This window comes from Mus caroli, unplaced genomic scaffold, assembly GCF_978045245.1.
Source record: "Mus caroli unplaced genomic scaffold, Mus_caroli_1 scaffold_13, whole genome shotgun sequence".
In the NCBI taxonomy this organism is placed as follows: Eukaryota; Metazoa; Chordata; class Mammalia; order Rodentia; family Muridae; genus Mus; species Mus caroli.
This window is the reverse complement of record NW_028227268.1, coordinates 89,202,700-89,225,720: the sequence shown is the minus strand read 5'-3', so window position 1 is coordinate 89,225,720 and position 23,021 is coordinate 89,202,700. Positions and strand designations below refer to the sequence as shown.

The following is a 23,021-nucleotide window of genomic DNA, read 5'->3' as shown; positions in this document are numbered from 1 at the left end:
GTGCACTCATGCATGTGCACATACAGGTGGAACCCTGGCTAACCTGCGTTTGCAGGTTGCCTTATGAACCAATGCTTTAACCTCAGGTCGCACTCACTGCCAATGGTTGTATCAGTCTGTGAGAAGTTTATAGAGTCTGAGACTGGAGGAGAAAGCAACTCCCCCTCTCCCATTTCCAGGCATTGTATATACTCTTTGCCTAGGCATATGGTAGAATCAATAACAAATGCCATATACGAAAGAAACAATGGTAGACAGAATATAAGACAAAAAAACAAAAACAAAAACAAAAACAGCGTATAGAAGGTGTGCCATCAATAGCAACAATTCTTTAAACTTTCTATCTTTACATTTGCCGAACAAATGCATCAGTTTTATGTGTATAACCCCTTTGTTTCCCTGCCTTGCAGATATGGAAACTGTCTACCTAGACTGTCATTTCATGCTCAAAACTACAGTGCATAAACATTCATATCAGAAATGGAGCTGTTCCTCTGACCTGTAGCATCCTTACCTCTCCTGACTGCTAAGGAGCCAGGCTTCATAACACCAAGAAGCAGCTGAAGGCCACTCTGCTTTCAATAAGAACAAACTGGTGGGGAAGGAGGGCGGAAAACATTGAGAGACTATCTTCCTTCTCCCACAGTTCACTAGTGGATGAAATTATAGATAATTTTAAGGAACTGTCAAAAGAGATCCTTATCTGCAAAGAGTCAGCCAAGCACAAATATGGTGCCCAGCTTTAAGTGTCTGAGAGACTAATGGGAAAAAAATACTTGAACTGACAGTGGAGTTTAAGCCCCCTTTGTTCCTCCTCCTACTTGGCTGGGGTGTCTGAGCCAGTGGGGAATTAACTCTCTCTCTCTCTCTCTCTCTCTCTCTCTCTCTCCTCTCCCCTCTCTCTGCATTATGAACCCCCAGAGCTGTCCTTCCTTGTTTACTTATTTAGAAGTCAGCAGAGGAAGTGGTAAAGGAAACTAGCTGAGTCGTTTTCTGAGAAGAGACCATATTTGTTCACAGGGGAAGCCGCTGCTTTTGGGGATCTGGCTACAGCAGAAAAGAGTCCTCTTCAACAAGGGTGTTCCTGAGGGCATCTGGGAATCAGAAGAGCCAAGGACACCTCAGAGCTCTGGATCTGGGCTTTTTCCCTGTTCATGGCTGCATCACCTCTCCTCGGTTTGTGAGCCTCTCCCTGTAGAGCAGCCATGGCCTTGAAGAATGTCCCGTTTCGCTCAGAGGTCCTAGCCTGGAGCACAGACAACCTTGCTGACTATTTCAGGAAGGTGGGTCTTTCCCTCTCGTGCCTTTGGTCGGTCTGGTATGTCTTTGGTTGGGTGGGCAGAGACGGGAGGTGGGCTGTGGACAGAATGCGGAAGGTGTATGGTATAGTGGTAGATACTAGGACACAGACAGACATTGCTTTCTTGGTAATGTGTCCTGTAGAGAAAGATAGGGGAGAGGGCCCTCAGCTACACAAGTCCCTAGTACACACTGCCTGTACTTCCAGTGCTCTACAGGCTGTGTCTTGTCAGACACAACCCACTGTCATGGGAGATCTGTGTTGACTTATTAACAATCTGCATTGACAGTGTTGCGTCGTAACAACATCATTATTTTGCTTAGCTGAAAAGTCAGCTCGGGGAGTTTAAGTATTCCAAAGCTCTTGAGTCTTCTACAATCGGGTTAGATTGGAGTCTTGCCTATTTAGCCTTAAAGCACATGCTCTGAGATGCAGAGGCTTACTGGGGTAAAGGCTACTTACAAGAAAGGGAGATATGGAGTAGGAAAATGAACATGCAGGGCAGAAGGTTAGAACAGAAAGCTGGATGAACACTGGTGTTTTGACATCTGTTGTTCATGATCCTGGAAGAAGGCTAGAGTCTCTTTATTGGCCAGAGTCTCACTGGAGTTTTATGAGAATCCTGGAAAGCTATCCAGAAAGCAGACATAAGCCCCAGGATAGTTAGGGACGTAGAAGACAAGTTCAGCAGACTTAGAAGTCAGGCTGGACCAGAGTTCTACTGTCCTGATTTCCAGGATAGGAGGAGATAGGCAAGATCCTTGTGAACTTTGACCACAAGTCTGCTTAGGCATATCCCAAGCCATTAAACTCTTCTTAGGCACCCATGCCAAGGAGGTAAGAAATCTTACGACATGGGCTTCTATTGTTCATATTCCTGTAGGCTGGCTTCAAATTCCACTGATATTCCAGGTAGTGATTAAGACAATGTCCTAAAGCTAAGACCATATAATTCATCTACTTTGGCTTCTATTTTTCTAAAGAAATATTCCCAAGGATAGGCTCTAACCTGTAATCTATACAGTGGTTCCTTCCCAACCTACAGTAGAAAATGTGAGCACTTTGTACTGGGTGTGGCATGGCAGGAACACTGCACACAGATCCAGCCATTTGCCATCTGTTGTGAATCTCACTTGGGTTACTTTCCCCCCATAAGGTCATTACAAACTTTCAACACTGTGGGTGGAAATGTCATTGGGCAATTGACTTTTGAGGCATGTTTTTGAAATACTTTTCTTAACTGGAAACCAAGTAAGTTAAGGCAGAAAGGCACAGTTTGACTTAGGGTTGGGCCATTCTGACTTCTACCCAGCTTTGGAGTCAGACATGCCTTGGTTTAAACGTGACCTTTCCATCTAGCTTGGGGACTTCTTTTTATTGCTTCTCTATATCTAAACTTCCCAATCAGTGAAAGAGAGCCATGAACAGTAACTAAGCAGATGAGATGGCGGGGAGGTGGAAAGGAAATGCGTGGGAGACATTGAGCCCCAGGTTCTATTGCATCTTTGTCCTGCTCTTCTAAACCACACATGATGTGGAAGCTCAGACAGCCTGGGGAGACTATGTCATATGGCCTCAAACATGTGTGTCTTACCCTCCATTTGGGATCAAAACTACGAAGATTAAAGCCGCCATAGTCTACATGTCCTTAACTCCTTCAATTGGTTTAGGCCTGGCAGGAGAGTATTGCTGGGCCATGCAGTATACTCACTGGCTTTATAGCCATGTGTTCTAACTCTGTTGGGTTTCCACCTCACCATGTGACCTTAAGCCAGACCCTTCTTTCTGAGTCTTAGTAGCCATCATCTACAAAGCTGAGTAACCACTCAGTCAGTGCCTATCAATCTCGAGTGCTAACCAAAATTATTAGGGTGCTTGTTAAAATACAGGTTTTAGGTCCCAAGACTCAGTTTTAATGGTTTGCATCAAATATCTAGGTTCAAGGCTGGAACTCTAGCTTTGATTTAGAGTCGATATCTGGACTCTACAGAACCAGCAATTCATCTGATAGTGATCACAGCAGAATGAATTAAGGGAAGCTGACAATTCCAAGAGCCTACTACATACCTGGCATGAGGGTCAAGGAGATAGCAGGGTAGTGCAGATGCTGCCTCCCTCAACACTGGCCTACAAATCAGCTTCCGGAGTGCAATCCTCACTCTGAGGTGACAACAAGTATATTTTAAAGTTATTATTATTGAGGCGAGTCCTGGGAGGATAGCTCAGCTGGCCTTGGACTGACAATGATCCCAGCCTCTTTCCTCAGTCTCCTCGGTGCTAAGATTAGAGGTGGTTTTGTTTGTTTGTTTTGTTGTTTTGTCATAAGATACTGATTTTTAATTTTCCTCCAAAGAAGGTCAAAATGTTTATCAGAAGAACCTAAGCTTCCTGAGGAAAATATTTTACCTTAAATACTCCAGACCTCAATCTTGGAGGTGTTTTAGGTGTGAACTTTTGTGCTATTGATGGACAAGGTGAGATGTGTACACACCACCATCATAGGTTAGCTTTGAAAACTGAGACCTTAAAACACTTATTTCTGTTAATTCCATCACTCTGTTCTGAGAATTTGACTTCAACAATTTACCTCACATTAAAAAAATTAATAATAAGCAAATGAATGACCACTGTGAGATACCTGTTATCCGGATAGTTCTTTTGGCTGGCTCCTGTTACACACAGTGTGCACTTAAGTATGTGACACTGTTACATAGAGACTATCTCCGTGGAAACGTTAAAGCCATGCTCTGGAGTTCAGTTGTCACCTATGTCACTTCCCACCCATGCAACACTCTGGCTTTCTCATCCTTCACCCACAAAACTGGGGGATGAAGAGGCTCACAGCTGGTTTGGGCCTGCCACACACACAGCACCCAGCACTACCTAGCAGCTGCTGGTCTCACTGCTGAGCTAGCAGCCTGGGAAATGACCTGAACTCAGTGGTTAAAAATTATGGGGGTGATTCAGTGCACAGGTCTTTGATGGTTTGTTTATGTTGTTGTTTTGGGTCATTTAAGAGGAAATAAAAGTCACCATAACAAGACTGAATATGAGTCGAATTCTTCATCATGCTCAAAACTAGGATGCATTATTTAAATTGCTTAAGTAGTTACCAAGATGATTTTTGGGGGCACAAGACAGGGGCTGGTGTTTGGTTTCTTCTGTCAGTTCCTTTCTGCTCTCCTGACTACTATGTGACCTTCTTTGTTGGGCTTTAAAGACAGTGTATTCCCAGAGGTTCTGGTCCCAAGGCCTAGAGTGCACAGTTTCTCTATTTCAGAGACCCCAAGGGAGTAGTAAAAGCATGGTTAAGGTGGGAACCTGGCCCCTGTCTCAGACTAAGGATCAGGAAGGGGCTGGCTAGCCACAAGTACCACAAATTGCTAAGCTCAGGGGAGGCAAGTTGGGGGGAGGCACGGGCGTCTGTGGGACTGATGGCATCTTGCTCTTCTCTGTACAGCTGAACTACAGGGACTGTGAGAAGGCTGTGAAGAAATACCACATTGATGGTGCTCGGTTTTTGGTAAGCTCTCTCCAGTCTCACACACTGAAACCAAAATTATGATGTGCTCTGCCCAACAGCTGCAGGGTCAACTGGTCTACCTAGTCCCTATGGTCAATGTCTGTGGTCAATGCCTCCACAAAGCCTTTTGGTTTTTTGTTTTGTTTTGTTTTGTGTTTTGTTTTTTGTTTTTTGTGTTTTGTGTTTTGTTTTTTTGTTTTTTGTTTTTTGTTTTTTGTTTTTTGTTTTTTGTTTTTTGTTTTTTGTTTTTTGTTTTTTGTTTTTTGTTTTTTGTTTTTTGTTTTTTGTTTTTTTTGTGTTTTGTTTTGTTTTGTTTTGTTTTGTTTTGTTTTTGTGAGACAGGGTTTCTCTGTATAGCCCTGGCTGTCCTGGAACTCACTTTGTAGACCAGGCTGGCCTCGAACTCAGAAATCTGCCTGCCTCTGCCTCCCAAGTGCTGGGATTAAAGGCGTGTGCCTAGCCTTTTGTTTTGATTAAAGAGTTGATAAGTCTTTCACTAAATCTCAGTGTCCTGTTCAGGAACCTTGTCAGCTCTTACATAGACAGTAAGATATACCCCCAAAGACATATACTGAAGGAATCTGAACATAGTTTAATCCCTCACCCCCAGTACAAATACAGAGTTACACTTTAAAATTCTACTCAACTGCCATGCTTATTCTGAGAAGCCCAAAGTATGTTACAGGAGATACCACTGAAGAACTGGAGATTTTTACTCCTTGTTGCTAACTCTGCATACACCTCCACTAAAGGTTGACCAACCCTCTTTATCTCCATTTCCCCCTAACTACAGAATGTGCATACTGACTGTGAAACAAGCATGTGATGGAGCTATCCCAACTCTAATTCCACGAGCTTTAACTATAGGCCCATGGTTCAGGTCCATGTTGAATCCATGCCACTAAAGGGAAAGTGGTCCAGTTCTGATGAAGGCAGAGGAACTTGGCTACCAGAGAGGTGGTTGTAAAATTGTATGTCCATATGTCATAGCAATGAAGACTTGGTCATGAGACTTCAAGCTACTTGAAAGGGACTAAGAGGTCACACACTACAGCTTGCTACACCTCACACCAATTCCTGTCTTACAAGCATCCCTACTTTACCCCTGCTTCACTTGCTTTAGCGATGGCAAGCTCCTCACTACCACCCGCAATCTTCCTCCCCTTTCTGGGAGTCAGAGATGAGTTCCTTCTCCACCCTAGATCATGTCAGAAGCTGAGGACAGAGAAAGCATTAATATAAGACTTTTGCCTTCATGAATCTATTTTTTAGCAGAAAGATACCTTCATAAAGGCTTTTAACCACCTCATTTATAAGCGAGGAGACATATGCAGAGGTGTGGTAATTTTTTGTCCTAAGTCACAAATCTGATGTTTGACTGAAGGCCTGCCTTTAGCTTAGTCCTACAGTGTGTAGGGTTTTAGCAATGTTATTTTTTCTTACTGAGCTTCGAATAACAGAATCCCTTGAGTTTTATTGTTGTTATTCTTGTAATGACGCTAAACCTTTGTCTTTCATTCTGATACTTTAGCACTGAGGAAAGAGACACTACTTTGAATACAGAAGGAGGGCAATATCTTTGAAGAGGGTCATTAGTGGTGGCCTTGCTGTCTTGGCTAATCTTGATTAAGCATTTGTACCCTGTCCGTAATTCCTCTTTGCTTTCTCCTCTGATGACTGAATGAACACATTGTGCAAGGTGACAGCGAGGGTGGTAGTGGTGGATAATCATGGCACGTCTCCCCTCTGTGACTCCCACCTCCCCCGCTTGCCCAATACCTCATGTGAGTGTCAGGCCTGAACTGACTGACAGGATGATTGTTTCCTTCCTTGAGAGATGATATCTGAGCATCTGTCTCCTCTGCTCCAATCTCTGAGACCTATCAGCCCTTCGGAGAAATGAGCACACCCAACTCACCCTGTAAAAGGGGACAGGAGGGGCCAGGGAACAGGAGGTAGAACCCAATGCCAGAAGCTAGGGTACTATGAGATGCACAGTCCAGCATGGGTACTCTGGCTCCACTTTGGAAGTCTTGATCTGAACTCTTGTTATTTATCTCGTACGTGTGCAAGCTCTGGAATATTCTAGAACTGAAGCAATAGTGCTTGCAATCCACGTTCTCTTCTTCTCCCCCTCTCTTCCCTTCCTTTTTCCCCTTTCTTCCTTCTTCAGCGTGGGAGCTAGTAGACTCATCAAACCTGTCTTAATGCCACTTTTATCTAACACTAAGGAGATTTTGCTGGTGATAAATATGAACTAAGCTGGACTTTGGGAAGGTGTAAGAAAAGGAGTACTTGGCGGGTTAACTGGGAAGGGGTGTGGTCTTTCTCAAGTAATAAGAAATGTACAAGTCTGAAGGCTGAGAGACTTCTGGAGGAGTCCTGAAGATAGGCTCCATTCAGCCTATGGAGAGCCTGGGGGGTTTGAGCTAATCACTCCAAGCAGGCTTCTCCACCTGTAGATACCGAGTGTATCTGATAGGCCAGAGGAAGAGGGGGAAGGCAGAGAGTAAAAAGTTTGTGGTGCTTGGTGAATGTGTCCTTATTCCCCATCTGCATGAAAACAATGGAAAATAAGCACTAGTCTGGAGGTCTCATCCAGTAAACTGCAGATTTCATCTTACTGGCCACAAGCGAGTCATGTGACTCCACCATCACCAAGGTAACCTGGAGAGTTAAATGTTTTTCACAAATACATTTTCTGCTCCGAACCAAATTGAGGTTCTGATGGTAAGGACAACAGAAAAAAAAGAACGTTGTGAGATAAGTGGCCCTGTCTGGGGACAGGGGACCTTGCCTCCCTACCAGGGATCTGGTTTGTAGCTGTCTTCTCTCTGGATCCCTTTTCTGAACTCAGCATATCATCATGTTTCTAAAATCTATAAATTAAACCCCAATAAAGATGAACTCAGGATTGCTGGAGGGTTTTGCAAGGAGAGGAGGAAGTTACATCACACAGCAAAACTCTAAGCCTGTTTCAGTATCTCCCATCTTCCCTCCCAGCTGCTTTCCACGGTCTAGAAGCCTTGGTTTCCCAACATCCTCTTCTTCTGTCCAGCTGTGAGCATGTGCACCTTCTCCTTGGTCTCGTCCTCAATCTCCCATTTGTATCCCCCTCTCATTTACTTCCGGAATGTCCCTCTGGAAAACCCCGAGGTGACTTCAACTCATTGTGCCACCCTCTGAAAACAGTTTTGGTTTTCTGCTTTCCACGTATAAGGCTGTTCCCTTCATCCTTCCTCTATAACTCAGGAAGCCTGACAGGAGCTTGGTCAGAAAATGTACCACAGGTTAATAAGGGATGGGCTGGATGCTTCAACAAGCACTTTGCCAAGACACCTCAGCCCCACTTCCTTTAACAACACTAAACCCTAACTGCTCCCTTCCCATGCACTACTGACTGGGGATCTGAACTATGGGGATGTTGCAAATTTTTGCCCATGAAAAAAATCTGTTTATTTTCACAGATTTTCCTCATGTGTGTTTATGTCCTCTCTGTAATTCAGAAAATTTTACACAGATTCCAATTATTTCAAGGTTCTCCTTGAAGAAGCAATTCCAAGTGGGTTACCATAGTCACCAAGGCTCTCTGTCATTACCCTCTAACCCACGTGATCAGGGCCCTGCCTGTGTTGTTTTAACATGCCTGTCCTGTGTGTCTTCTTTTCAGAACCTGACAGAAAATGACATTCAGAAGTTTCCTAAGCTGAGGATGCCGTGAGTATATCCTCCTGGTGGGCAGCAGGATGGGAGCAGGTTGAAATAAGAACCTGTTTAGAGGAAAGTGAGTCAGGCGTGTATCAGTGTGATTTGTCATGGTAAAGCAGGTAGGGAGGTTGAGGGCAAAGGGAGGGTCTGGGGAAGAGGAGTCACTTAATGAGTTAGAAGAAGGAAGTAACAGATCCAGGGCTGCTAGTGGTTGGATGCTTTCTTCAACATGAACTTCAACACTAGATTGTGTGTTTCACTTCCTTTTTGATGGGGTAGCCTGGGCCTATGAACATAGTACTAAAAGCAAGAAAGCCTACGGTTTCATTGTGGCATCTTTGAGAAGATTTGTTTTATTTAAAAATGATGTGTTTGTTTGTGTGCTTTCATGAGTGTGTGTGTGTGTGTGTGTTGAGTAAAGATGCACGGGGAGACCAGAAGGATGGCTCAGAGCCCCAGGAGCTGGAGTAACAGGCAGTTGTGAAGCAGCTGATGTGGGTGTTGGCAACAGAACTCGGGACCTCTGTATGAGCAACACATGGTTATATGTGGGGTGCCAGGCATGGGGAAATAAAGGGGTAGGAGAGACCTGAGTCCCACCAGAGCTCGGGGAGACTGCCGCAGGACCCTGCAGAACCCTGCTCCGGGGAGGGCAAGCCACAGTCTTGGCTCCAACTCTCCCGGCACCACAGACCGTTGGGGTACCACAGAAGAGCGGGTTTTGGGGTTCCTGGGCCACACAGGGCTAGGGATGACAGGTTCTCTCTCTCTGACATCCCAGACCCGCTGGGTGTCATGGAATAGCTGAGAACAGACCCTTGGGCGGACTCTGGCCCGGGAGCCAAAATTTGAACCTAGCTTGACTAGAAAACAGGCTGCTTTTCACGGTCCCATAGTCTTAGCTGCTGATCATCTCTCTAGCTCCTCACAGCATCTTCATTGACACGTTGGTTTAAGATAACCCCGGGTTCCTGGTTAGTAAATGAATGTGGACCCGTAAATAATGGCATCATTTCGTCTATCAATATTGACTTCTTTGACTAGCTGTTAATGGTGTAGTATTAAGAAGAATGTTGAGGAAAAGGAGCCAAAATCGATTAGTAATGTCTACTCTGGGTACTGAAATGGGATGTAGCAGTATGCGTTTCATGTCATGGATTCTTCATTGTCCTGGCAAAAGCCTCACACGCTCAAGTATAGAGGCCAGGCAGTGTACAAAGTAAGACAGGTTGCAAACACAAATCCCTTTTGAGTCCTTTGTTTTTGTTTTCCTTGAATACAAGTGTCTCCAGAGAAATATTTTTGCATCAAAATAAAAATATGGAATTACGATTTTAAAGATAACTGACACAAAGGTTGATTGCTGGTGAAACAGTGGGAAGAAGTACTGGCCACGGAAAATCAGATATCACCTGGTCTATCCTGAGAGCACAGCAGCCAATCAGCTTTGGCCACTGTGGACCTGATGATGGCCAGTCTTCAAATTGATCAAAATTTAGCTGGAAACATGAATTCAAATGTTCTCCTGATTTTAAAATAGTGACTCAAATGTTTCTAAACATTATGAAAATCAGTATAAAGCTGACCATGAGTTTGTCCTACTTGATACTATGGGTTTGAAACATCTACACTTTGGATATTCTCTAGTGTTCTAAGGGCCTCGGGGTACATAATGATAAAAAGGAAGCACCCCAAGAAAGTAGAAAGTCCAGGGAAGTTCAAACATGAGGACACACTTAGCCTGGCTCCTGGGTCTCCTTTGTCCACAAGAGTGAAGGAATGAAAGCCTTAAGGGTTCACCCGTACAGCTACCAACCTGTGTTAGATCCCCTAGAGTTTTTTCTAAGTACATGTGGCTGGTTCAGTTTAGGTTAATCAGTTTAGGTTAACCCATTTCTACCAGGCCACCAGGCATATTTCTGTAGCTATAGGTACCTGGTGACTACTATACTAGTCTCTCTTCATTTGTGGTTTTGCTTCCCATGGTTACCGTTACCCATGATCCACTGCACCTGAAAACACAGTAGAATAAAAATATGGAGAGAGAGAGAGAGAGAGAGAGAGAGAGAGAGAGAGAGAGAGAGAGAGAGAGAGAGAGAATCATTCACATAGCTTTTATTTTACAGAATGTAACATTTGCTCCATTTTGTTAACTGTTGTTAATCTCCTACCGTGTCCAGTTTATAAACTGGTCTTTATCATAAGAATTCCTGTATAGGCAGAATCACCCCTTTATATTAGGCTTAGTACTACCTACATCTTCAGGCATATCTGCTGGGAGACCTCCTAGGCACAAAGGGTGGCAACTTTATATAGAGGCTACATGTGCATTTCCACGAGCGCATAAGGTGACACTTTAAACACGAACCAGGTTCTTGTTAAAAGTCAGGCACACGAGAGCCAGAGTTGGCCACAGACTTAGCCCTCAGACACTTTAGGCTTTGCTCATTCTGTGTTTTGAAGTCATCAAAGGTTTCACAGAATTTTTTTTCCTCTAAAAACAAATGGAAAGTATAATTTGAGGTCCATATTCTATTATGACAGTGCTCAAGCAAATCTGTTGCCTGTGCTTCAAGGGGGATTTGTTCTTAGCAACTTAACGGTAGTTCTCACCACAAAGCCCAGCGGCAACTCCTATGGGGCAAAAAGAGCAGGAGACTGGGCCTGATGGATCCCCAAGTTGAGAAGGCAGAGCTGAGACTACAGGAGGTGACAGTCCATTAACCATGTGCCTGAGAGGAGAAAGCTGGGTAGAAAGGGTTAGTGAAAAATTCCCAGGATCCCTGTCTAGTAGGATGCTGGTCAGCCTATGCATAGCAGGAGACCTGTGTCTGACCTAAAAACCTATCCAATCAGAAAGGTAACAGGAACCAAAGGGTTGAAAATGGTGCCCATTTCCACCAGCCAGGTCCCAGGATGGCCAGATTCTGTCACCGAGAAGAGTGCACAGAAAGGCCTTGCCTCCAAAATGAAGAACTGTCAGGCAATCTAAAACCTCTTCTGGTTCAGTTAAGTGAATCTTAAAAACAAGGCAGAGGGGTTGCAGACTGCTCCCAAGCAACTTTACTACATTTTCAAATAAAACTCGATTGTGCAAAAGTATCCACGACTAAACAAAAACAATGCGTAGCATCGAATCAGTATCAAGGACGGAAATAAACAGGAAAAGAAGACAGTGACGGGAAACAAACATGTTATAGCTGTCCCAGATAGCTGGAACTATTGGAAAGGAGCACCGTAGCCAGGCTCTGTGAATTCAAAGTCAGATCTGTGCAGACCTTCAAGCGATCAAAGTATTTGAGATGATGGATAAACTGCTGTAGTTTCACCAGGAACTAGGTTTTGTAGAATCACATGTCAGTGCCCTAGTTACTTCCATGTTGATGTCATCAACGTTATAACCAATAGCAACTAGGAGAAACTGGAAGATCGCAGTCTATCATTCAGGAAGCCAAGGAAGGAACTCAAAGCAGGAACTTGGATACAGGAACTAAAGTAGAGACCTCTGAGGAACAAAAAAAATTGCTTATCAACCTGCTCCTAGGCTCCCATTCTGGTATGTTATCTATACAGCCCAGATTACTGTCCTCAGTGTGATGTATCCCTCCATTAATAAGCAACCAAGAAAATGCCCCACATTCTTTCATGGAGACAGTTTCTCAGGTGAAGTTCCCTCTTCTCTGGTATCTCTAGCGTGTGTCAAGTTGATAACAACTAACAAGATGAGTCATGGACCATGAACCCAGAGCAAGAGAAATTCTCCAAAATCCAAGGGAACAGGAAGTGTTGCAAAGCCAAAAACCTATCAGGGAGCGGGGGGGGGGGGGAGGCTCGGGGCTGAAGTGCTTGCCTAGCAGTCACGAAACGTTGGGTTTGCTCTCCACTGCTGGAAGTGGGCAGAGCATCTGGCAACTGTAGAGCCACTTCAACCAGCTGAGTGTGCAGAACTAAGGTTCTCAAAAGATGTGCCTGCTGAGCAGAGGAGAGGCAGAATCAAATACAGGAGGAAATAGTAGCCAAGAAATTCCAGAGTTGGATAAAAGTTAAGTCCTCAGATTCAAGAGGCATCACAAAACCCCAAGTCCCAAGAAACAGATGGACTGCTGCTCTGTGATGCATTATCATTGAATTTCCCCCCAGACAACTGACGAGCTAGCGATAACCAGTGAGGAGAAAAATCAACCGAGTAGTCAGAGGAGAGGAAGCACATCGAACTCTGAGGCGGGACTGTGACGTTGGAGGGTGGGGCTTCAGTCAGAATCAATGTCACCTAGAAGATCCTTTAAGCACTAAAAGTAGAAAGTCTCAAGATGAGTTCCCAGTGACAAGTGATTTCTGAAAGAAAGGCAGAAACCTTAACCAACTTGCATTGATATAGTCTTCACGATACTTCCTGCTATTGAAAAAAAATTGAAACAGTATGTCTTAATAATTACTTGTCTGTGGGATTCCTGAGAAGGTTGGAGGCCTCCAAACGTGTCTGCCTTTGGTCAAAGGACATGAGTGATTGGAAGGGAGCTATGGGAATGGAGACGGCTTTGGTACTGCAGTTGCTCATCATTAGGACTGTGCCTGGTGGGCAGTGGGTGCTCCGTAAATGTGCATTGTCTAACAGCTGTCAAGTGCAGGTAAAACAGGACTTTTCCAGACACACAAATTCTGAGAGAGCTCATGCCAAATGCTGGCCCTCTCTACAGCAACTGTTGGAGAACATCTCTCAGGAGGAATGGGATGGCACCTGCTGCTAATGTGGGTCATCCTTTGTGTAAGGATGCCAAGTGTTAGAAATGCTTTTCCTGTAAATATATATTTGGTCCTTTGAGGACATTTGAGTTCCATCTCTCGGTTCCTATACAAATGACTACTCTGTGAATGCTTCATTTATTTAGCAAGGTGCCTGCAGTGTCTCAAGACTTGTCAATGTGAGACTGCAAAGAAAAAAAGGACAGGTCCCTCACATGTTGTGCTTATAGCCTAATGCGAAAAGCATAGAATGGTCCAATCGTAGCCAGACATAGTAGTGTATGCTTGTAATCCCAGTAATTGGAGACAAGAGCAGAAGGGTTAGGAGTTCGAGCCAGCTACGGCAACAGAAGACGAGTTAGAAGCGAGCCTGGGCTATATGAAAACCTGTTGCCAAAAAGGGAAAAAAAGTGAAAGAGGGGAAGGAAGTTAAGTAGAAGTGACAGAAAGGTGACTGTGGATCATTCTAGAAGGAAGCATATTGTTAATGTACAGGGGATAGGATATTCATTGAAACTTCTCCTATGTCTGTCTGGAGTGTGTGCAGCAGGTCAGAGGGAAACATAGAGGCTGACATGACTAGTTGGTATGTTCCGTTCACAATTTATAAAGGCCCTGTGAGCCTCTGTAAGAGGCAATGAAGAGAATGTAACAAAACAGTAAGGAAGACTTACGTCTTGGGTCTGTCCAGGGAGGTATAAAAGATGACTTAGAGAAGAATCAGCGGAAAGTGTGGGAGCAAGTTAGATGTGGGCATCCTCATACTAGCAAGAGGCTGTAAGGACTCTGGGCACACTGCCTTGGTTCTCTGAGCCTCTGTTTCTCCTCTGTAAACTAGGAATAATAATGGTACTAAGCTCAATGGGTCAGTAGGAAAATTAGAAGAAATATTGGGGAAATAAAACAAACTAAAACAATCAAATCCACCAAATAAGTATGTTTGTCTTTTATGTAAAACCTTCCTAGGGACACTTTCCAGTTTTCACTAGTTTTTGTTTTTGCTAGAAAGCAAGGGTTAGAGAATATCCAGGGCAGTCTATGGGGTGAGAGGGATTGATTCTAGAGCTTAATTTACCTCCTGCCCCCTACAGTAAAGCCACTCAAATAGTGTGAGCCTCAGTTTCCCCATCTGTAGAAGGAGAAAGTGGTAGTTGTCAGGGAAAGAGGAAGATAAAGGTAACATAAATTCCTTGACTATGTCCTTATAATATAGATATTTAATAATTACTATTCCACCATCTTCTACAGAGATTGATTTGTCTTGAACATTGTCCTTAAGGGCAAAAAGAGATTGCAGACAAATACAAAATCAAAATAAGATCACATGTCTCAGGATGGTTTTGTGTCCTTCCCAACAACCTAAAATACCAGAGTTAAATGGAGAGCCATAACTGGTCAATGAATGGAGAGTCAGAGACTTTGATGTCCAGAGTCCTAAATGGGATGCCTTCATCCAACCACTCCCCCCATGGCTCAGGAAGCTATGTGGAAAAGGGAGTAAAAAGATTGTAAGAGTCAGAGGTGACTCCAAGCATTGGTTGATTCTAAGGAAACAGTGTCTTCCAGATAGAAGAGAGCTGATACGCATAAGGATTCAGAGACTACGGCAGCATGCTCAAATCCTGCACAAGTTCAAGCCAGATAGGGTCCCAGCACAGAGTAGAGAAAGTAGACCCAGGTTCCCACCCCATCCCAACCTTAAAACCAACTGCAGTTGACAGCAAGGCAGAAAGCAGTTTTCTTCAAGGGAGTCTCACTGGGTGTATTAACCACAGTTTAGGGCAAGGCCCGTGCCCCGGGGGTAGGAAGCCAGGACAAAATGAACTCTATAATCTTTTGTAAGAAAAACAAACAAAGTTAAGCAGATTTTATTACAAAGGTCGATTCTGTAATGAAATTCTCTTTCTACAAATACAGTCATTCTCTCAGGACATGGTTAGTATCAAGACAGATACCCTGAATATTTTAATGATGAAGGGATCTTACAGAGCGTAGGCTGAGCCCACCCACGATGTGAGGTGGGGCATCGGTATGGGAGGTGCAGGCAGAAGATAGGTGTGAGCTGATGCCTATCATTAACATTCACTATATCCATCACATACCGTGATTGTGATTAGATCCAGCAGGGGAGCAGTACAGAGCCCACTGTTCACATGTCACTCCTTATAAGCTGCAGGCTTCCTATTAGCAGAAACTGCCTTCTATCTCATCTGCAGAGCGCTTATCTCTATACCCAAGGAAGAGAAGGCATTGAGGAAGGAGCAGAGAGGGATCCTCAGAAGAGGAAAGAACCTTGTTTACCTACAAGTAAATAAGCAGCCGCCAGCAACACAGAAGCAATTATTAATTTGAACCCCACCCCCCTCCAGCATGCACCTTCCCTCTACCATCCACTGGCTAATCCCAGTCTAAAAGTGCCCAGACCCTTAGCATCCTTCCCAATGAAGAGTGCTTCATCTCAACTGCCAGATCTTTTCCTCCAATGTTAGTCCAGGAAACTCTACTTAAGGGCTCAGCTGCACGTGGACATTGACTCCCAGTTGCCAGGAGTTTCACAGACAGAGCTAACTACCTGTGCTTGCCACGCAAATGGCTGGGAGATCCAGGTAGACGGTAGGCAGGAAGCTCATCTAGAGAGTTGGGAGGTCATGTTGCTCCCTGAGATTTTTTTTCATCTACATGTGGTATTCCCCTGAGATCTAAGAGGCCATGAGAGGCCCTTCCTGAGTCATCAGACAGATATGTGACTCCTCTCTGGCTAAGGAAGGATTTGGAAGATTTGCCTCTTGGTTCAAAAAGGAAGGAATTTTAAGGTAGAGAGTACTTAGTTTCCCTAGAGAAGGATGAAATTGGAAGCAGAGGCCATAATGGTGCTGGAGTTCTTGGAGGAGGGCTGAGGCCAAGATAGAAGAAGACACCCTGACAAGTGCCGCTCCAGGCAGGTGTGCATGTCTACCCTGTCCTGGGCCTTGGGGTATGGTGTACTGGAGAGATATCCAGGCAAGATATTAGCCTTCCAAGGAAGCATGCCAACCAAAATGGGAGTAGGAAGCAGTTTTACCGATCAAGCTATGACAGGAAATAGCCTTCCCTTCACACTCACTGGCTACTAGACATATGGTGCAAATGAGGCAGCAGAACTTAAATTTGTGTTAGACAAGGCCTAACGTGTGTGCCGTGCTCTGATGCACACTCTGTCTCTGTTTCTTTGTCTCTGTTTCTCTCTCTGTCTCTCTCTGTCTCTCTGTCTCTCTATCTCTCTCTGTCTCTCTGTCTCTGTCTCTCTGTCTCTCTGTCTCTCTGTCTCTCTCTCTCTCTGTCTCTGTCTGTCTGTCTGTCTGTCTGTCTGTCTCTGTCTCTCTCTCTCTCTCTCTCACTTGTGCTTTATCTCTCTTCCCTTTGCATTTCTTTCTTCCTGAGTGATCAGCACATTTGGCTCAAGATTCACAAGTGGAATACAATTAGTGAAGTTGATGCTAGAACGGAATCTCGGACTATAGAGAAGAGCTGGGGGCCAGATTCAGATCGATGATGCCCTGGAGTCTCTTTTACTCCGCTCTCCAACCTTACTCCTTTCATAATTACAAACTTCCTTCTCTTATTCCTCTTCTCTTCCTTTTTATGAATAACAATCTCCACTGGAATCAAGAGTGACAGGTGTTACTCTGCAAGACTTTCTAATCATTAGAACTGCCACGGGTTTGTAGGAGTTAGTCCCCACCCACTGTGAGATTCTGCAGACCCTGGGGGAGGCCTGGGGACTTATGTGACAGGTGCATAGGTGATCCTGATGTGCAGGAAGTCAAGTTGTCAAATGTAACCTACTTACAACAAAGATTAAAACAAACAAATGAACAAATAAACAAAAATCTTTGACATTTGCATGGAAAATGCTGTCCTGAAGGCACATAGAAGATGCTGGCCTTGGGATAGGACATTATAGTCAGAATCTCAGGCCTGAAGCTTCTGTTCCTTGTGCATCACTTGGAGAGACAGACTATGACAATGAAGTCTGGCCCAGTCATGCAGCAAGTTAGAAATACTTTTCAGCTGGGACCTAGGTCACTATGTGGTTTGACTTCCTTTGAGAGGCTCAGTCTCTTCCCAGGGCCAGCACCACTCTCAGATGAGGGAAAGCAGAAGGAACTACTGTGTGGATCCCCAGCCTTCTCTTCCTCCTTCCCAGGTTGGAGAGAGAGAGGGCTAGGGGTTTGTGTGGAGAGAGAGGCTGTGTCATCTCTGCCATTCACTGTCACTTGATCCACTGGGGGTGGGGTGCAACTTGGTAGGTCTGGGCAAAGCTGACAGCCAGTTCCCTGTCCTCTGGCTAGCAAAACAACTCAACAGTCTACCCCGCTTCCCTTCACCCCACCCCTCAGCGAGGGGGTCCCCACAGTTTAGGAAGGCTTCTCAGAAGCTCTTCGAAGCCATCATGGGAGGCCTAGGCTTTGCTGCCTCCTGCACAGTGCACCTTCCTGCCTTTCTCAGCTCTTTGCTGCTCTGCATGGGGCCTGTGGTTTAGCATTTCCTTCCTTTCCAGTTAGAGCCCCAGCAGCCCCTGCCTGGCTGTGAGAGATACTGGTGAGAAGTGCCACAGCACAGAGTAGGAGACGTTTTAAAGAGTCCTAAGCATGTGGAAGCCAGCTAAAGCCCAGCTAAGCTCTGTGGGGTGGGAGAATTGAGTTCTGGCTCAGTTCCACCTTCCTCAGGCCCTTGCTCAAATGGTTCCTACTTGTTGAGTACTGGTAGTTTTAAATTGTAAGCCCACTATCTTCCTGCCCAAGCACTTCCCACCATCACATGAGCAGATGTGGTTCCCTCTTACTTTGAACATTATTTGTGTAAGAGTTCATTATTAGCCAGGTGGTAGCATGCGCCTTTAATCTCACCCCTCAGGAGGCCAAAACAGGAAGATTTCAAAATTCAAGCCAGCATGTACAATGCAGGCTGTCTCAAATAAACATCATCTGTTATTTTACCTGCCCACCCCCCCCCCCCTTTCTCTCTCTCTCTCTCTCTCTCTCACACACACACACACACACACGTTCTGGCTTTCTCTTTGTGTGTGTGTGTGTGTGTGTGTGTGTGTGTGTGTGTGTGTGTGTGTGTATGCATGTAGGTGTGTGTGAGATATGTGTGTAAAGACAAGACAAGACTTCAGCTTTCATTCTTCAGGAGTAATTCACCTTGCCTTGTTAGAACAGGGTCTTTCATTACAGTCTGTGGCTCTAGCTGGCTGTGGCATGGACCTCATAGATCTGTCTGTCTCTGCCTTCCCTGTGCTGGGATTACAAGAGCATTGTGCCACACTTAGTTTTTATATGGTTATGGGGATCAAAGTTATAGCACAGGTCCACATGCCTTGTGCAGCAAGCACTTTACTGACTGAGCCCTTTCCTCAGGTCCCTTGTCTGCTTCTCTCTACAATCCAAGAGTAGAGCTTCTTTTGTTGTTCTGGGATGGACTTTTTGAGTGCCTAGCAGAGTTCTTGGCACTTTGAAGGACTTCAGTGCATGCATTAAAGTAAGCAGGTGACAGGGCAGGACAGAAGTGGCTGCTGCAGCTGCTGCCGCCCACCCTAGCAGGATGCAGGACAGACATTCCTCTAACCATCATATAGGAGACCTTTAGCCTGCCTGCTATCTGCTCTAAACAACTACTGCCAGGTCACATGTGGCCATAATTATGTCACAAACATCCTCATGTTATGTTTAGAGAAAACTAGAAAGCCCCTTGTATGTCTCCCCCACCCTCCCACTGTCCCACTTCACCCCTTCCACCCTGGCCCTACCTCAGCTTTCAAGCGCTTTTCCCTCTAGAGCAGGTGCTCCTCACCCTTCCTAATGTTGTGGCCCTTTAATACAGTTCCTCATGTGTGGTGATCCCCCCAACCATAAAAATATTTTTGTTGCTACTCCCTAACTGTAATTTTGTTACTGTTATGAATTGTCATGGGTTTTCCAATGGTCTTAGGCAGCCCCGGTGAAAGGGTCATTCCACCCCTCCAAGGGACCTCAACCCTCTGGTTGAGAACCAATGCTGTAGATGGTGCTTCAAGTCTAAAGTTCCAACAATGGGGTTCCTATGGAGGGCTTACCATTGCCTTGTTTGTCTGTTCTCTTGAGTCGCTCGGCTGCTCAAGTTCATCTGCCCCATCACTCCTCTGAGATCGGAGAGTCCTGAGCAGTGAGTTAGAAGCTGAGGAAGGAATAGAAACGTTAGGGGTTGTTAAGGACTGCCCTTGCTAATTTAGCCAATTTGCACTAGGCTAACTTGTTTCCATGAGCTGCCAACCAGCAGAAGGGACACAGATTGAGTGTAGCTATCACAGCTAGGAAGAGGACAATGCAGAGAGAATTGCACAAGGGTGTGATACCTTGAAAGAATACTGAGTTGGAAACTAGAGAGGATGGGCTAGTATGTGTGCTGTGGAGACAGGTGGCGCCCATCACTAATCTACAATATCCTTCCTTTTGTTTGAGCCCCTGTCATCTCCTACAAAATATAATTAGGATGAGCTCTGAAGTTCCTTCTCTTACTCCTAGAGTCTGCAATGTGGAGTTTTCAGTTCTAGGGTTGCTAGGGCCTACTTGAGATACAGCCTGGAAGCCAAGGCTCTCCCTATGCTGGTGTTTGGGGACTTGCTGGTTTTGTATGGTGCGCCTGAGCACATGGTATAGTTAGCTATTTTGACTGAACTCGGGGCTCAAGGTCAGGGTGACTCAAGCAGACTCTCCCTTGGCAAAACTAGAGAGGATGGGCTAGTATGGGGAATGTTTTTCTATAAAAATTCCTGTGGGTGATTTAGTTATTCATGGCTGTGATGAAATTCCTTTCAAGACAATTGAAAGGAAGTAGTTATTTTGGCTCACGGCCTTAGAGGTTTCCATTGGGTTCTTTGGCTTTAGCTGGCTTCTGGGCCTGTGGGGAGGCAGAGAATCAGTGTGAAAGGGGAAGGAGAAGCAAAGCCATTCCCTCGCGGCATGGTGGCTGGAATGCAGAAAGAGACAGGAGAGACTGGGCAGAAAACCCTCCTCAAGTGCACGTCTCTGGGAACTAATGTCTTTCAACTTGACCCTCGCTTCTGTAGTTCTACTTCCTCCCAACAGTCTCTTCAGAATCTAAATGCATAAATGTGTCTGTGGCTATGCGGCATGAGACACAAACCACAAGGCCCCCAGTGGCCTGAAGCATCCCCTTATCCTTCAGGGACCTCCACTCATGTGAAGCCATCTTTGACTTCACTACAGAAAACAATTTCAAGATGAGCCAGAATGAAGCAGAGTTGGGTTTATTAAAAATGTAAAGAGTATTTAGCATAGTTTTAAACATATGGGGTTACTATAAAAAGATGCCCAGAGAGGAAGAAGATATCCAGAGAGGGTGGTGTGGGCTTCTTCAAGGACAGTAGCTCTTAAGTATCTTAGCCATCCCCAAAAGTCCTGCTTGGCTGTTCTCAAGTTACACCTCACATGATTACTTGATAAGTGAAATTACCAGATGGTTCCATAGGATTACAATATTATAAAAATAATCCATGATCCACAAGGCTGCAAGGATGAGGGCATGCATGTCTTTCACTGCCAGGATAACTTCTAGTGAAATTCTGAGAAAATGTTCAGCTTTCAGCTGGGACAGGAGAAAGGTTGTGCACACATAGATCCTTAGCATGACTTGTTACTATCTTAATAATGTCATTTAAATATTTCTCTATAAAATGTCTCTGAATGCCTTTGCAGCAAATGCCAATTGTGCTTGACTTCTTGAGCTGGTGAGAGTCTTTGAGCTGATCCGGGGTGAAGGGTTCCTTTCCTACATTTCCATAACTTGCCTTGTTTTTCTGTCCTGCCTAATCTGAGTCAAGCCATTGCTTTGTTTAAAGCTCTCATGATCTGATCATCTCTGGAAATACTCTTACAGACACATAGGGATTGTCATGTCCTAATTTCCTAGGTGTCTCTCAATCAAATTGAATTGATAAACAAGATTGACCACCATACCACTTTACTAAGTAGATACAAAGAGGGACAATGTGTGTGTGTGTGTGTGTGTGTGTGTGTGTGTGTGTGTGTGTGTGATGGAGTAACAGGATGAATAGCAGCCCATTGGAGGGTGCAATAAAAAAATACACATGGGCAGCTGAGCCTCTGGGTCTAACAGATGGTTTGGTCATGACTATAAGCAAGCAATCCACACAAGAATGATCAACCAAGGCTCAGGGGACCACAGTGGTTGTGACATGTGAGCTGCAACTTAAGAACAATCACAGAACAGTGGCTGATACAATTCCAGTGTGCATATCTTGGGAGCCCAGATCTTCAGAGCAGTGAGGAGGCAGGTGTAAGCTGATCACATTTTCAGGAGATCTCAGAGCCAGATGTTGAAGGCTCAGCACATGACAGAGGCTTCATGGGAGCAAGAGATGTGATTGGTATTGAGTCAGGTCCTGAAAAAAAATGAGATGGTAAGTTTTAGCTAGGTGGGAGCAAGGTGTAAGACTGACTTGTAGAGGATGGATATAAAGAAGACTGGTCAAGTTGAGCCTATGAACATAGAGACCATGTGGACCAGGGAAGGGGAGGCCAGGAGGAGACTGCTCTCTCTTTTCATGTGTGTCTTTATCTTGTAGACTTCTCAGTAAGTTGAGTCAAGAGATCAACAAGAACGAAGAGAGAAGGAGCATTTTCACACGCAAGTGAGTGGGCAGCTCTGGCCTAGGCACCTCTGTAGGGAGGGACTCAAAAATTAAAATACCAACTGAGACTTTAAAAGAATCTGCAACATTTGTCTTGCCCCGACTGTCTCACTGTGGTGGTCCCCTCTGTCTCGGGGGTCATGAGAAGCAGAGGAAGTTCCCCCTCTCTGATGAACATTTTGTCCCCAGGTTCAGGACATCAAGGGCACATTCCCTAGATCTTTAAACAGTCACAAGCATCTTTCTGTGACACTATTGTGGCTTTAGTGGTCTCCAGAAGCTGGGAGGCAGCATGGGGAGGGAGAGGGGACAACCAAACTCTGGTTGCAAAGCAGCAAGAACACAAGCCTTGGGTAATGAGACATGATCCCTATTGATGCAGAGGGCTAGCCTGGGGAAAGGGAATGTCCTTAGATTGACAGGCTACTGAGATGCTTTTTGTTTTTGCAGACCCCAGATTCCACGGTTTCTTGAAGAGACAGGTAAAGGTACCAGGGTTGAGAGACAATTGCTTTAGGAGGTGATGTGTGCTTCAGTTCTGGCCTCCTTGAGTGCTGTGTGTGGGACATGACTCATTAGCTCATCAGCCAGGTCTTTGGCATGAAAGGGTTTGGGCTCCCTCTGATAGGATGAAGAATCCACTCTAGAGGTATCCTGCAGAGACTCGGCTTTGAGCACCTCATCTGAGCCAGTGTCAGAGTATTTCAGGCAGTCTCCCATTGTTCAGTTGCACAAAACATCTAGGGTTTGGGGTTCCTGGCCCCTTCCTAGTCCTGTTAAATAAGACACCACATGAATAAGGCCCCGTGTCTTATTCTGGGAAGACAATCCTTGTTAACTTTTATATAGAGACAAGAAAGATTAGGTGCCACTGCTGTTCTCTGGTAGGATGAACTCTTTGGGTACAAATGCTATGGCCAATAGTAAGCAGCCATCTCAGTGTGTTTTCTGTTGCTCTAACACTTCTGGCTTAGATTGCATTACAAATAGCACCACATAGGAAAACATGAGAATAGTGAGAGGCATGTGTCCAAGTGACTGGAATACCAAGA

General features: G+C 44.9%; 1 protein-coding gene across 1 annotated transcript in view; it reads left to right on the top strand.

The window, feature by feature from the left end:
- Positions 1–1,032: 1,032 nt before the first annotated feature.
- Positions 1,033–23,021, top strand: part of Lcp2 (lymphocyte cytosolic protein 2) — a 43,730-nt gene continuing 21,741 nt past the window's right edge. The window contains exons 1-5 of the mRNA XM_021177401.3: positions 1,033–1,283; positions 4,761–4,823; positions 8,494–8,540; positions 21,904–21,969; positions 22,420–22,451. Coding sequence (XP_021033060.1) covers positions 1,206–1,283; positions 4,761–4,823; positions 8,494–8,540; positions 21,904–21,969; positions 22,420–22,451 — 286 coding nt within the window. The 5' untranslated portion in view covers positions 1,033–1,205. The remainder of the gene's footprint in view (positions 1,284–4,760; positions 4,824–8,493; positions 8,541–21,903; positions 21,970–22,419; positions 22,452–23,021) is intronic.